This window comes from Stegodyphus dumicola, chromosome X1 (assembly GCF_044657685.1).
Source record: "Stegodyphus dumicola isolate Sdum_Otavi_A_Nest chromosome X1, ASM4465768v1".
NCBI lineage: Eukaryota > Metazoa > Arthropoda > Arachnida > Araneae > Eresidae > Stegodyphus > Stegodyphus dumicola.
The window spans coordinates 116087226-116104626 of record NC_140780.1 but is presented as its reverse complement, the minus strand read 5'-3'; the positions used below and the strand labels follow the sequence as shown (position 1 = coordinate 116104626).

The window sequence follows — 17401 nt, the reverse complement described above, 5'->3', positions numbered from 1 at the left end:
GCGAAGTTTTTGAACCGCTTTATTTTCGACGACGATATTTTGTACCACGATGTTTTAGAACTGCGATGTTTTCTCTTTGCGATGTTTTCTCCCACGATGTTTTGTAGCACGACGTTTTCGCCTTGCGTTGTTTTCTCTGCGACGTTTTCGCCCGCGATGATTTTGCAGCGATATTATCGGCGGACACTGCGTAACAGATAAAGTGAAGACTGAGGGAGTAATTGACGGAAAAACAGAATGAACCAACAAATGAAAGGAGCTCCCCGTCATCACGGAGGAGAAGGTTTTACTCCCGAAAACAGAACTATTATATTTTAAAAAATAATGACCTGTATATTCGACTTGAAACGTTACAAAAAAAAGTTAAATACAAACAGGCATTTTGGAGTTCAGGAAAAACGCCTTGTACATGGAATATGTACATAATATAAATTTGTTTTCAATTTTGTGGATTTTATTTTAAATACGGACAACATTAGAAGCTGGAAATTCGAAACAAGTTTTGTTCATTTAAATCATCAGTAATTTGTTATCTAATTACTTAACTGAAACTTTTGTCACTGTTTTTTGTATAAATAATTTACTATCATTACGTTAATTTGTTCTTTTCTGTTGAAACATGTCATTATCACAAAATAAATACGCGGATAAAATTATCTTATTTTTGGATTTATTTAATCACATAAATGGTAATGCAATTACTTTTATTTTCTTGAAAGAGATGATATCGACTTCAGTCGAATATAAATTTAGAGAAATGAGAAAACGTAAGATGTATAATTAGCTTAATATTAATGGAACAAGTAGATTTATAATTAATAGCGAACAATAAAACATTCATTTCCATTATTTATTTAATTTCTAATTCGAATATAAAAGTTATAATAACTTACAGTTTAATTTACTATAATCAAAAAAAATTCTGGTAAAATTTATAAATTCAGGTGCAATGCATGGGAACAGTTTCTGAACTTACTTCTTTACGAGTATTTATTAAGTTGCCTGGGGAAGAGATTGGTCTCATGAGATTTGGAATACATCCACAAGATAATAATTTTAAACGGAAATATATTGAGAATAAAAAGCCGCTATGAAAATATAATAACACAATTTTCTCATGAATCAAGGAAATGTATCAGAAATGTGAGACAGCCTCCATCCATATGAGAGGCGAACTTGCGATATTTGGAAGGTGGTTTATTTAAAAGCATTTGTAAAAACAGCTCAGTCTTATTTGAATATAAGAGGACTGGTAGCAGAAGGCTTTTCCTTTAAGAATACCACATACATTTTAAACATATTCAGATATACAACTACTTAACACATTTTTGGTAAAGATAAATATCTAATCCCTTTTTTTATGGAACAAAAACCGCAAATTAAAAAAATCTACCTACTTTGATAGCGATCTTTCGCCGAAGATTTTGCCAAGATGTAGGGGTGTATGGAAGAAACAATCATTTTTCTTTGACTTCCAAATAAAATAAATTGAATAATGTAATCAATTTTGATGTTTTATAATTTTTACATTCTATTATAATTTAGGATTTGTAATATTAATGTGTTATTTCAGTTCCTTTTCTGTATAGTTCTGATATTTTAAGCACTTCATTTAGTTTTGAAGTTCATTCTATTCTCTTACAATTTGCACATTTTAAACAAAATATGTGTAGAAGTATTGTTTACTCACTTTACTTTTGACGATACTCGTATTGGTTCGTATAAAGATATGATACACACGATATGTCTTGATGAACATGCATCCAAAAGCGAGGGAAAATCCTCCAGAAAGTAAGAAAGCTCGAGCCTGTTGGAGAAAAATGTGGCGGAAATAATTATGAAATTAATATCAAAATTAAATTTTTTTTCAGGAAGAAATGATAGAAAAAGAACTAATTACATGCATTTCTCAAGGTAAAGATTTTTAGAAAGCTAGTATGCCTCACATTTTTTACATTTTCTATTTAAAAAATACAAATGAAGGAAAAATAATCTCTTATTTTCTTAAAACAAAGCCTTATGCTGAGGATTAGATTTATTTAAGAGAAAATGAAAGCAAGTAATGCGAATATTTTAGATTTACGTTTCAACTTATATGTTATTCTTGGAAAACATTTAGATCACAGAAGAAAAATGATAACAGTTATACTTGTTCTAATTAATTTGAAACATTTTCGAAAGGAAAATTTAAAACCACATAAATATTGCTATTTATACCATATTTTAGGAAGTAGCATTTTGTTAACTGACAGAAATTTCTGTCAATTAACATTTCAAAATGTTAATTACACAATAAATTACAAGTATTTTCCAAAAATTGCTTTTGCACTTGGAGATCTTTCCAAATGGAACAGAACAATTTTATAGACAAATTTTACATATGATTAATAGACATCTTACTTACAGTGCATATAACAGGAAAATGTTCAGAACGGATTAGAGTTCCATTGTCCATTCCAAGTAAGATAACTGCAATGTAAACTAGAATACAGCCTACAACCACGAAGTTGTTCAGATTTGGACTTGATAATTTTATAAACCTGAAATAAGGTAATTTTAAAATGTTATTTTTTATATAAACACACAGATTTTAAGAATACAGAAAAGCATTAGCTTATCCCACTGAGTACGTGGCGACAGCATTACTGTTCTTAAGATAATACTAATTAAATCACATATGCCTATCTACAACCCAAGCAAACTGCCAATATTTGGTATAGACTTGTGAGGTAACTATGCTTACAAAGAACTTTTCTTTTTAAATCAACAATCTTTTAACTGTGAACGATATTTAGAACTTCTTAATACGTATATAAGTGACATTTTGGCATATAAGTGAATCATTTGGGATTCTAACATTTTACCAAAATGTGTTTCTAGCATGAGGAGGCTCCAATGCATTGATTGCATTAGAGGTAGGTATTGTTGATATAATTCCTCTACAATTACTGTCTGAGCAGTGTCTAGAAGTTTGAAATCCCAAAATTTTAAAGCATTTTTTCCAATTGATTTCACGCTAAGAAAGGCGTAAAAATTCCGAAATAACCAATGCAAATTTTCAAAAGGATTACTAAACGGCGAGAGATGTAGATTTCGAAATAGACATAATCGGATCAAATAAGGGAACTGAGGAAAAATTCGAATTTTAAAATGATAACTGAAGGGATGGCAGAAAGAAAGTCCGATATAGCGAGGATGATGAAGTAACAAAAATTTGGAAATCAGAGAGAAGGAAAATTTTGCTGTGAAAACTTAACATTTTACTAATAAAAATGGGAAAAACAAAAGCAATTTGTATAAACATTTTCCCCCTGATTTTCCAGATCTGCTTACAAAACGTTTTTATCACTCACGGTATTAGAGTTATTATATGATTAAAGTTTCAGTACCGCTGATTATGAGGAAAAGTCATTTCATATTACCAAAATAAATGAATAAATAATAAAGTGTGTGGGTGATAGAAAAATTCTGATTTCATTTTTGCAATCAGTGCACAAGTACATAAAAATTATCATAAATGTTCTCTGATCAATAGCGATTTTTGGAACATTGAAAAAAAATCATCTTTGACCAGGAAATAAAGCAGATGAAGTATTCAGAACGGCAAAAAAAGACAAACATTTATCAAATGCCTGGCCAATGACAATAAGGTCACTAGGCAACGAGCTCTACAATACTTCTTTACAATACAGTCCAAACTCTTAAGTACAGAGCACACGTCCAGATGAGCAGCGTCCATGACTTGTCCAGAATCACGCAAAGCACATAAAGGCGAGGCAGTCAGATTAAAACAAAACAAATGAGCACCAAGGCAGTCATATCCAGTCAATAGTCTAAACTCAGCCACAGCAGTAGCACGAGGAGAACCGACGTTTAATAGAACCCTCCATGACTAATTTTCAGTAGCACTAACAGCAGCATTTCGAAAGGATTTTTTTATAAATTCTAATAATTTAAATTTAGAAGAGTGAAGAAATAGGTTGGAATTGGAAAACCTTTGGAGAAAAAATAAAGACAAACAAGGAAAGGGAAATGTGTTATGTAGGCTGCTGTAGTACTAATTGCTTTAATAAATTTAAAAGAGTTGCCCCACTAACAAGTTAGTTTAAACAGGTTTTCTACGACTACACTGGGCCAGTGTCTACTGTCAGTAAAAATTCCTTGCAGAACTTTAGGTGGCTGAAGATTATATAAGTGGAATAAAGGTGATAGGTACACACACATATTTATGACGTTTTCAATAGTATTTTAAAGGCGAAGAATTTGGAATTATCAGAAATTTGTTTATGGTGGTGGACGAACTTCTAGCTAATTTCCAATTAGGTTTTAATTTTTAGCATTAGACTCCCAAAGTAATTTTAAGAAAGAAATGAAATTGTTTTAAGTGTGAATGAAGCAGATAAGCAAGCACAATTATATGCGTAGACAAATCTGGAACTCTTAACCCCTTGACAATGGATCTTTTGTAACCCCATTTTCAACCCAAGTGAACAAAATACGTCATAAATAAGGTAAATTTCGCCCTTGGAAGTTTTTTGATGAACGGATTTCAAGCCAAAGGCTGGGACATATATGTCCCAGACGTAGTTAATAGTAGGATACATATGTCCCACACGCAGCGATCGACTTACTATAAGCAAATATATTATTCTGGAAAACTTTATTATATGAAATAGATTTACATCCTATGGTACAGGGTAAAATGCATTATTTGAATAACACAACATTACACATTGGCAACTCATATTTGTTTTTTGCTCTATGTTCATTTGTGTACAACAAGCAGAGCGGCGTCTTGATTTTCCAACTAATGGAAGATTATCTCCAACATTGAGAAGATTCTAAGTGCTTTTTAACCCAGCAGTAATTTTTAAACTTTTATTGGTACATATATGCCCCGTTAGTAGTCAAAGTGTAAAATGAAACTGTAATAGGAAAATTAATTAATGATATTTTAGTCATCATTACAGAATTGTGTGCTAAGGCCATGAGACTAGCAACTCATAGAATAGCTACAGATGATAAACCGCCAAGTTACTAGAAGCCACACTATAGAGTTTATAGAATAAATAATAAAGAAGAGGTAATAGTTAGAAGAGAATAAGAAGGAGATAATAGTTTAGAATGCAAAATAAAAACGAGGTAATAGTTTAAAAGAAGCAATAATACCTGTAACAAAATATCAAGAAATAAAATGATAACTCCTGCTAGTAAATCTGAAATTACATTTATTTAAAACGTATATGTGAATGTAACTCTCTTTCTCCTGATCTTCAAAACCGTATAGGAATTTAGAAAAGAGACATATTCTCTGAACTCTCTAAAGAGAAGTCTAACTGCTCGAATGCAGAAAAATCATAATGTCAGACTCATTAATACAGTTAAGTATCACTTGCGGTTGCAGTCTAATTGATAAGAATTCGGCTTTTATTAGATATAAATTTTTCCATAGTGCTCTACAAACTTTAGAAATGTTAGAACGAGCAGAGCATAATATATTCTGCATTGAACAAGAAAGAAGAGAAAACAGAAAGTTCTCAAAGAGATTCAATATTGATATAATAAATTGAAACGTCATTATCTTATACAGTGTGAGATCAGGTTTAACAAAATTCTTCATTCTTGTAAGTGCTCTTTAGACAAATAACGAGCAATTCTAAAATACGCGAAGCATGAATTGCTTTGAATCACGTATTGTAGGTGTGGGATTGAATAAACATGTGCTATTAATTGAACAAATGAAGTGAAAATTCAATTAATTCTCGATTCTACATTTCATTAGATTAGAAGTTTTAATCCATGATGCATTTGTTCATACATATATCAGCTCGACGTAAACAGATTCTAGAAACTTAAGAAATATCAAAGGCGAAAGTACTAAAACATCAAACATAGAAAGACATCTCCTCCCAGAGGGACGGGAGGAAGAGAAAACTTTCACCTCATCTCTGCTGGATCCATATTGAGCTGTCAGTTACATAATTACCATACTCTGCTGGGATTTGCCGAACTTAGCTTTGACTGAAAATCAATTCAGTTTAACATACTTATAGATAATGATTTGAGACGGAAAATTTTAACAATGCCGTTAAGCCTCGGTTTCTTGTGTTTTATTCCCATTCGACAAGAAATATTTACACAGTAATAAAATTGATGCAGGAAAGTAGTTTTAATAAGTTGTATTTTTGCACTAATTTGATTAATTTTTACTTACTTTTATCATATATCAAGAAAAATAATTTTAATATGTATATATATATATATATATATATATATATATATATATATATATATATATATATATATATATATATACTTGTATAATCTGTAAAGACGTAGCAATGTTGATGGCGTAGTACAAAGAATGTTTAGTCCGCAATGAACAGTAAACTTGGCAGTCGAGATGGATAAAATATTCATCTACATTCCAATAAACATTTGCGGCCAAAATTTGCTTGGCACTCTAATCGGGCCTTTTCAGAAACATTTACATTTCTGATACGGATGCGATAAGAAGAGAGCAGAGAAGCAGTGGTTTAGCGATAATAATAATAGAAGCAAAAGTACGCAGTTATCCAGTATGGAATCTTACCAGGAGAAAGGTTTTAGTTTTCAAAATTTTGAGTTCAAGTTTTGAATTAGCTACGTCAGAGTTTCGGTTTAGGTTCCCCATTAGTTACATCATCAGGGTTATTAAGTCATATGTATGGATTTATCCAGAAATGAATTTGCTGCATTGCAGATGCCCGGGGGTTTTCCCCCGGGTTACTAGCACCACGCCGCGCTAGGACATGCCAGACTCCGAGGCCGGCCAATGAGTGACCTTTCCCAGAGCCTTCAGAACCACCAAGTTCATAAATTTTATACCCCCGTGGCCGAGACTGCCTAGGTACAGATCCTAGCCAGTAGCTTCGCAGAATTCTCTACGTCGACCCCGGGGGGGGATGCGTATTGACAAAGATAACGAAATTGGGGTTTTCCAAATCACCAATCTTCTTAATTTCTATAATTTTCTTAGTAGATAAAATATTTCTAGAGCATATGCACTCACAATAATTTCTTGTATACACAGATTAACGGGGATACGACTTCAGTTTAGAATAAGAGAAAGACAGGGAGAGTAGCAAAGGGTTGATAGCGTGGCAGGAGCTAGGAAAAGAATGACGTAATTTCTTGCGAGCGTTATCTATGCAGAAGTAGATGTAATTGTAGAGAGAAGATATGATTGGTTAATTTTGGGTTTTACTTTCCTTTTTCAAGCAATGTTATATAACATAGAAAAATCTCGAATTTGGGAGAACAGATGGATTTAGGGGAGAGTACCATATCTATAATAGTTAATTTTGAGGTCGCTAATTATTTTTAAAGTAGCCATCGTACTTTGTTATATCTTACATACACACATACGCACATATATATATGCAGTAAAGGTATAGAGGAATCTTATATAACTTTTACTGTGTTTATCGTAACAACAACGCTGCGATAATCTTGGATTAGTTCTAACATAACTCCAGTCAGCAATACTTTCATCTTTTTATTTACTAACTTTTGCAATGCAATGAACTGCTTTTCGATTATTTTAAAGTAAAAATTCTGTTAGAATAATTTGCAAACTATTACCGCTTTGCTTGTTTTTCAGTACAATATTTGATTATAAAAAAACTCAGTATTTGTCAACTGATAGAAATTATTGACTAATAACGACAAGATTACAGTAATTGAACACAATATTGGATTAAATATTCATAATGTATCCTTACTTGAATTTACGATAATATAAATTGAAAGATAAGAAGATTAGAGCCAGGCTAACTCCGAGAACGGCAAGTGCAGTCACACAGATGAAAACTCGACGATCCAGAATAGCTATTCTGATAATTATATCCCGGCTTGATATTGGAGGACTCCCTCCTGAAAACGGTGAACAATATTAAAGCGAAGTAGCAAAAGAAAGGATTAGTATTAAAGAAAACATTCGGTATAAAACTGGAAATGTTATTAAATTAAGAGAAAAATACCATAAATTTGAAAATGAAGTAAATAATTTAATTTAAAAGCTACTATTTTGTTAGGTATGTTTATGATTTCAAATTTTATTTTGTAACTGCAATATTAATAAACGCATTTTGAATAATAAAGTAATTTCAGAGTTGTGATTTACCTTTAATGCCTAACTAGGACAAAATTTAAAAGACAATGTGATAAGTTTAAACAATTAACCTGCTCCAATTTACGTATTTAATAAACACTTTAATGAAACTGATTAATTATAAAATGGGAATTTGTTCAGTAACAGGATAAAGAACTAATAATAGTCTTTGCATAAAGTAACGAGTTCTCATATTTACAAAAGAAAATTCTTTAGATGGGCTTTATCTAGTATTTTATGTGTTTTCTGATGGGTATAAATAATTGTAAAAATTTAAGTACGTGTTATTTGTTAGTGGTTTACATGATAGCTTTCAGATTTTAGAAAGACTATGTTAACCGGCCATTGAGGAGAAAATTTTCGATTCGCAGTGGTTTTTATTATTATTCTGTTACAAAATTCACTCAAAACACTAGACGTGCTAAATTTCTAAAGTACACTAGATTTTCTAGGTGGGTGTCTAGTGCTAAGATGTAATAAAACAGGGATAAATGATAAAACAAGTTACCGAAACTGGTATAATTATAGCATTTTTACTATTTCGTGTTTCATGGCTCTGTATTCTCAGATATAAAATAAGCAAGTCACTTGACTAGAATTTTAACAAATCATAAAAATGATATTTTTCTTAAGTTTTTTTCTAAGCTCTTTTAACAGCTTAAAAACATAAAGATAAGAACCAAATCTAAGCTAAGATATAACGTTATCAAACATAACTTGCATCGTAATAATTCAAACCCTCAATTTCCGATAAATGAAACAACTATATATATTTGACTCTTCAGTACGCAGAAGAGTTTTACACCAACAATTTAAATCTCAATATATTGCTTTAGTTTCTGTATTTGTGCGTATGTTTACTGATTCTTCTTCTCTAGACAAAATTCTTCATTTCCATTCTTTATTTCTTTTCTATTTTTATTCTAAATAAAACTGAACCGAAATTTTATCAGATTAAACACTTCACTTACACATAATTTAAAAGTAAATTAAACATATAAATTGCTTAGAATGGTTTTGTAGATATATTATGACAAGACGTAGAAAACTGGTGAAAGAGATAAAAAGGAATGCTAAATGGGATTCAGACTTGAAATTTAAAGAAAAAGAAAGAAATTACTTGTTTTTTTATTACCACTTAGTTAACATTTAAGTTATTTTAAATTTGGATTTACTAAAATGGGTATAATATTCAAACATTCATAAAGTTATTATATCGGATACCGAAATTATGAAATAGTATTAGATTTATGTCTTATGTATATTACTTGGCATAAGGTTGCTGCCCGACTTATTAGCTACTTTGATTCAAGATTTGCCTGAATTGACTAACATAGCATAGTACTTAATGAAGAAGATATGACAGTTTTCTTTGGTTTTGTTGAGATGAAGCTCAATACCGAGAATTTACATTCCTTATTCAAAATATTTTCGTAGATTATCCCATCTGAACAAGTTAATTAAAAAGATATCTATGAGTGGAAGATCTCACGATAGTTTAAAATATCATAACGGTACTCATTTTTGATGTGATTTACGAGTATGAGGCTACAATTTCATTTTTTTTAAAGTAACGATCAGCTCCGGTATTTGGATTTGATTCATCCTTTTATAAAATGATATTTTGATCTCGTGGGATATACTTCTTCCATACTAAAGCAAAAATTTCTTTTCTAATAGTAAATCGCTAAATACAATATAGAAGAAAATATAAAGCGGTATCATTTCCAGAGCTTTGACAGCTCGTTCAACGCTTCTTAATCCTTAAGCATATGTGGGTCTGCTCACTAGAGATTTATGAAATCCTCTCATGCAGCTCTTCTAGGGATCCTACGTGCTTTGGAAGAAAAACAGACATTTAGAGCAATAGATTTTCTAGAAATAAGAAATCGTAAATTTCGCTTATTAAATTACTGGGTGAACATGATGCTTCTTTTTTCTCAATTTTTCTTTCTTAGTCATTTACTTTGGTTGTTCCAGTATCTGAAGTTTTTCTTGAGCTTAATATCATCGTATTTCTAAGATATTTCAATAAAATTAACCATCGTAGAATTCATCCAGACTGACAACAGAATTTCTAAGACAAATACATCACAAAGTAATTATACGCATCCAAAATGTTCAAGCACACTATTAGCAAAGCTTATCTATTTATTGCAACAGAAAAATTAATATATAAATCATGTATTTATCGTAACAGTGAAAGGTCTTTTGATTTCTTTAACCTTTTGTTGTTGTCATAAATGAGAATTATATGCTTTAAAATCACTTCAACAGTTTCGTTTAACAGTTAACGTAAAGACTGATATGCACAATTAATTTAAGAAATGTTTGAATGAAATGTAGCACGAAAATTAATTCTAGGACTTTATGTTTCTAGTTATTGACATAGCTGTTGCAAAAACTTTGTAAAACTGTAAAGAAAATTTACAGTTTTTAAAAGCTTGGGAAGTAGAAAAGCCTGCATTGCCTCCGTTGGAATTCCAACTCCGGACTTCCCAGCTATTATCCAGATGGTCTTTCTATTACACCACGAAGTCCCGAGATAAGAGGGAGAAAATACCATATATTCGGCCCCACTTAAAGGGGACGGGGAGGATTGACTCAGTTTCATGTCCTAGGGATAAAGAATTACACTGAAGTTTAGTTTGGGTGCCACTGCTGAGTCCATTTACAATATTTAGAAGCTATAGTATCAAAGAAGAGCCCAGTACACTCTCCGGTATTAGAACTCCGGACCGTCTGACTATTTGCTAGATGTGCTTTCAATTACACCACGAAGGTACACAGTAAGGATGGAATAAATATCTTACAATATAAGCCAAAATAGCTAAAATATTTTGTACTAAAAATCGGCAGGTGTCTAAAAAATTTGAAACTGTATTCTTACAGTATGAATACAATTAAGTAGCTCAGGGATCAGGAATAAATCTTCCTGATTCCTGTATGAGAGTAATCGCAGGTAATCGTTTTCATTTGAATGATAAATCAACATTCAAGGGTTTGTTGTACATTTGACTTCACCTGTGACAGTTTTTCACCTAGTTTTTCCACAGTTTCAAGGAACAGCTTTGAAACAATATCCTGTTCTTCCTAAATGAAAATGAACAGACGAGTAATAAAATATTTTATTGTTATAATGATTAAAACTCTCACATTGAATTTGAGATAGGCTACAGTTTAATATATTTTGAGCTTAGGTTTTATTAACTGATTATTCTCATTCATAATAAACTAGTTGATAACTAATGACTTGTAGGACTTAATTTTGGATTACTAACACTATTAATACCTTTTCCGTTGAGGCAGATAGCTATATCTCATCACTCACGCAAAGCTAGAGGTGCATACACACTCACGATAAAGAAGTTTCCTTATGATTTATTTTTAAAGTAAAATAACAGATTATTATGTTTATCTTCCTTCAAATGTGCTAGTCATGGTAATAAAATCTAACCCTACTTTTTTCTTCTGTTATCAGTCAAAGCATCTCTCCTTATCTCCTTCAAAACTAATTTTAGGTTATATCCGTTCCTGCATGTTTATCATACGAATGTATTTCCAACTTTTTCGACACTCACTGGATTTTTAGATTTATGCTTTGCCGTACTTGAGTTTTATATTTATAGTTATAAGCTATTATGTTATTTTTATTATCACAGGCCATATATGAATCTTATATCTAATGTTTATAAACTATTATTATATTTTTATTATCATAGTCAATGTTTGATGAGTTGTTTATTTGATCTTGTGGATAAATTATTCTTACAGATTGTAGCCACTTAAGTGTCCTATCTAGCAAGATATTTATAATTTTTTTTCCGTTAATGAATAGGGTTTCATTTTCCTTCTCAGTACTTTTATACGTTATTGCAGGAGACACAACTAAACATCCTGGCAATTCTAATATTTAAGTGAACAATTCTGAATTATCCTTTTATAAAATGACACATTAAAATGTTACATAATATTTCAGCTATTGACCAACAATTAATAGTTAGAGTGAAAGCCAGAAAGAAAATATTGATCCCAGACATTCATTTTCTCGACAACGAATTTCTAGAATAATTCATTGGCTCTTAATAAAATTTTTAACAGTTCAAAGAAAAACTGGCCAGTTGATTAAAAAATCCACAATTCTACTTTCATTTGCTTATAGAATTATGAATCAGTTGGTCAATTAATTATAGAGTTATAACAATATAATTGTTTATAGAATTCGTAATTCTAAACTCAGTTGACACATAAAATGCAATGCTAATAGCTCCCTTCTTGTTTTAATTAGGTTGTTCTTTAACAACTTTTAGAATCTTGGAAAATCGTTGCTTCCAAGATTCCTTGAGAGCGAATAATCAAAGTTCTTTGGCTTATTTTTTTCAGTACTTTTAATACAGTCTAAGACCGTATTAGAGTCTTAGACTGTATTAAAAGTAGTCTGTAGAAAGCAAAAACACTGTGTTTGGTGTAGATTTTAGTCAAGACTTTATCGATTTCGAGGACAAAACCTACTGGTCCCTCTTCATCAGGAGAGAAGAAATCTGAAATGATGAGAAAGCCACAGTTGTATTTATATGCAAAAAAAGCAAAGCTTTCGAGGAGGTAGCGCCATCTGTCGGAAAAAATAGAAACGAAAATTGTTAACTGTTAATTAAGTTAATATAATTTTAAAAGCGTTAGGAAGGACAGAATTGGAAATAAAGTCATTAGTTAAAGAAGATAAATTTGTGAAAGTGAAAAGCTTAAAAAAATCCAACTCACCATTGGAAGAAACTTTTTGAATAACTTTTGCAAACCTAAAGTCAAAATTATAATTAAATTTACAACTATGATTAGCTGGCAAAGACTTCTTTATTTCGCCTTTTCGGACATAAGATTCTTGGTCCTTGATACGAAAATTAGCGCTCTTTTAAACGCTCTTTTAACTTGGCCGATATACCACACTCACAAGATAGCGCTATAAATTACCCAGGAATAAAGTCAGAAATGGAATCTTTAAGAATCGAACCATGGATTTTATTTATAGGTGAGAAAATGGCTTGAAAACTTAGCTTCTGAAGAATCCGTGCAATTGTGTAACTGACAGAAGGATGAAATGGAAACACGATAAAGGTATTAATGTTATTTCAAACAGCGGAATGTCTTCTTTGATGGCAAGATTAACATTTTTTAAAGGTTTTATCAATGACCACAGGAGAAAAATCCTCGGTCAGTGGCAAATGATGTCAAATAATTGAGCTTATTAACAAGTAAAGGTTCTGAGAAAAACACTGACAACGCTAAATGCATAATAACACTGCTGGCCACCGTAAATGTAACACCCTGAAGGAAGCATGCAAATGACATAAAATTTACAACATGCATTAGCGGAGGTGAGATATGCGAATTATTAGAATTTCATCGCAGACGCACATGTGGCACCACTTCAAAGCGCTATTTAATGCTTGGAGTTTTCGACGATTTCAAGTTCGTCAATTGTGTTTTTCTTGTGTTTAAGAAAACACCACGATTAATTATTTCTCGTAGTAAACAGCGATAATCGTTTGATCAAGTATCCGAGTTCGACAGAGGAAGAATAGTGGCCTACCGAGAGTGCGGATTATCTTTCAGGAAAATCGGTAGTGGTGTTGGACGAAACCAAACAACTGTAATGCGGATATGTGACCGTTGGATGCAGGAGGGTACGACGGAAAAACGTGTTCGATCGCATCCACCTCAGTGCCCCACCTCACATGATGACAGGAACATCGTGTGCATGGCAGTGACGGATCGCTCAGTCACATTACGAACCATAGCACAGCACATTCAGTCTCTACCGCATCATCCAGTGTCTGCGCGTACCGTCCGACGCCATTTACAGCAGAGTGGTCTGTCCGCAAGACGTCCATGGTTTCGTCTACCCTTGACGCAGAACCACAGACGTCTCCGCCACCAATGGTGCAATGAAAGAAGGATGTGGACGTCAGAATGGAATGAAATTATCTTTACTGACGAGTCACGCTTCTGTCTGCAACACCACGATGGTCGTATTCGAGTCTGGAGACACCGTGGAGAGAGGATGCTGAACAGCTGCGTTATGCACCGCCACACTGGTCCTGCACCGGGTACTATGGTATGGAGCGATATTGGATATCACTCTCGCACTCCTCTAATACGCATTGCCGATACTTTAAACATCCAGCGCTACATCTCCGAGGTGTTGGATCCACTTGTCCTTCCTTACCTTCAGGGCTTGCCCACAGCCATATTTCAACAGGATAATGTGCGACCACACGTGGCACGCATTGTCCAAAGGTTCTTCATCAATCGCCAGATTGAATTGCTTCCCTGGCCGGCTCGCCGTCCGGATATTTCGCCGATAGGAAACATGTGTTCCATGGTTGCTGAACGATTGACCCAGATTATATCTCAAGCTGCCACACCAGATCAACTTTGGCAACGTGTGAAAGCTGCTTGGTCTGTTGTACCCCAAGAACACATCCAAAGCCTCTTTGAATCAATGCCGAGGCGTGTGGCAGTGGTGATCTCCAACAATGGGGCGGCTACTCTGGCTACTGATTCTGAAAGGAACCACACTTCACAGAAGTCTATAAATTAAATCACTTGATACTTGGTCAACATGTTATCTACTAAATGAATTTTGTTGTGATATCTCTTGTCTTTCTTGGTGTTGCAATTTGGGTGGCAAGCAGTGTAGTAAAAATAAGCCGTTTTTTTGCTTAGCCGGGTGACATAATTTAACATGGAAAAGCAAACAAGCAGAAAAGAATTTACGGTAAACAGTAGTGCTGAAATCAGATTCATTGCGGATTGTAAGAGCATCAAGGGAGGGAAGAGTATTTCAAATTCAATTTCAAAAGTGAACTGCATGCCTATATTAATCGAATTTATAACAGATAAAACCTGGAGAAAATCTTCTTTATTATCATCAAAAAGCGCTAACGTATCGTCTACGTAGCGAATGCAGAGACGAATTAGATTTCTTTACTCCTGATGAAGAGTGACCTTTATCTATTTGCCCTCGAAATCGGTCGAGTCTTGACTAAAATCTACGGGAAACACAAGTTTGTTGCGTTGCAAACTTTAAGGCTTTGTAACGTTAGTGTGAATTGCTAAGATACTTTATATATTTACATATGTATCAAACATCAAAAGAAACATTTTATAGTGTCATACTAAACTTTCCTTTTTACATTGATTTTGATGTTGTAACTCCAAAGTAGAATTTTCACTTAAATCATATTTTTCAGACATTTTGTCGACTGTTTGTTTTTTAAATTAAATACGCTGGAACATTAAAACTCTTATTTTTGATTAGAAATTAAAGCTATTATTTTTTAATATTGCTATGAATTTACCTACATAATAAAAACATGGAGGGTGTTTTTCGTGGGTGACAGGGTACATCCATACTCAGATTATTTACGTTTTATCTCAAAAGAAATTCAGAAGTTTCCGTTACGCGATACAGTATAAGGAAATAAAGATATTCTTTTATGCATATTTTTGTAGAGTAGTGCTAAGCCTATCAGACTCAGGCTTATTCTCAGTTGGACAGCGATTGATTTAGAAAACTGAAAGCCTGAAGGAAAACCTCTCAAGCAGGCATTCTCATCTAATTTGTCTCAACATGGCACGTATCTCTGATGCGCATTATGTTACGAAATTTATGACACAACAATTCTGCGTTTGTTTCATTAAAGGATATTTAAAAAATGTATTTCCCCATTTTGAACGTTTTGTTTTCATGGTTTTTGGTTTAATGTGTGTTAGATAAAATATAAGTTTATATATTTTAAATCTGGGTCTTTTTTGTTATTGGTTACAAACATTATTTAGTTAAATTACAAAGAACAAATCTATTAAATAGCTTTCTAGTTTAATATTTAAGTATGTGAATAACTTGAAGACTCAAATAATTCTGGTTTTTTTTCCTTCGCTGAAGAAATATTTTCTTCTGAAGGTTTATTTTACCACAAAAGAGAAACATGCGATCCCTGCTTTATCTGAAAACATACACAATAAGGTATAGATATCTATTACCAACGAGAGTACAAGACATTTTCCCAGCTCAGTATTTCATTTTTGAAGGAGGGCATGAAAAACGAAAATGCGGAGGTAAAACATTTGTACTTTTATATATTTTTAAGACTTAGAATTAAAAGATATATAAAATTTTAACTATTTTAAATATTTCAGGAGAATTATATCAGCTATTGAATGCGGAGGTTCGGGCGCGAGCCCTCTTTTTCTTTGATACAAGTCCAGTCCTGGATAAAGGAACAGTAAAAATTTTAAGAAATTTCATTCCAAAATTCTACTTTCTCTACAGTCTACACTGAGGCCTTATCTAAAAATAATAGACGATAATTCGTTACCAGCTCGGAATGGTCAACTGGAGGTTGTCTGTTCCATCTCTCATCCTTCAGGTATGGAGAAGAAAATGCTAGAAATTAAAGGTATACCTGTCATGTGCTATTGTGCTGCAGAGGCTAGCATATCAATCCAGCCCGTCCAGACCTTGGATTCAATTTTTGGCGATATCACGATGAATCTTTTAAGCTCCATTTAAAACTTCTAGTGCTTCTAATCATTTTCTGCGAAAGTAACAATTAATTCAGTAGCTATTTTATAGGCAGCAAAGAAAGCAAAAGAGGAAGGAAAAAATTAACAAAGCCTATAACAGGTCTTTTTTGAAGAATTCTAAATGTGCCTTAATTAATTGCAGGTGCTTTAACTTGAGAACTCGTTACATGTTCTGTTAAAGAATTTAGCAAACATTCTGTTACATAATTAATATTATTAGTTTTGATTCAGATTTCGTATTATGTTTCTCTTTTTCCCTCTACGATTGGGTGAAAATAAAATATTGTTCTGATAAAGAATGTTTATAAGTTAAAAAAAATTTCGATTTCAAAGCCTATTCACGGAAATGTAATTAAAGATATAGCTTTATGGAGCACCGGACTGCTATTAAGAAGTTTTTTCCACTGTAAATTTACATTTGAAGTAATCCACTACGTATATAGTCCTCAAAATTCATAGCATTTGAAATTTCAAAAGGTTATTTAGCCGGCCTTTGAATGCAAAAATAGCATGAAACGGTAAATTCACGAATTATATTGCTCCTATACTATTATAAGGTATTTCTCCCGTCTTCTTAGCGGCCCACCAGCGGCCAAGCGGTTACGTCGCTGAACACTGGTAGTTCGGTCAGAGGCTCGAATAACGCAAACGGGCTGGCTGCAT

At 32.7% G+C, this 17401-nt stretch overlaps 1 protein-coding gene across 1 annotated transcript in view; it reads right to left on the bottom strand.

Annotated features, from left to right (window-relative positions):
* LOC118198369 (uncharacterized) overlaps nt 1–17401 on the bottom strand; it is a 424861-nt gene that overhangs the window by 63107 nt on the left and 344353 nt on the right. Inside the window, exons 10-12 of the mRNA XM_085807093.1 lie at nt 7764–7914; nt 2405–2540; nt 1691–1807 (exon numbers count right to left, since the gene is read on the bottom strand). Of these exons, the coding sequence (XP_085663219.1) occupies nt 1691–1807; nt 2405–2540; nt 7764–7914 (404 nt within the window). The remainder of the gene's footprint in view (nt 1–1690; nt 1808–2404; nt 2541–7763; nt 7915–17401) is intronic.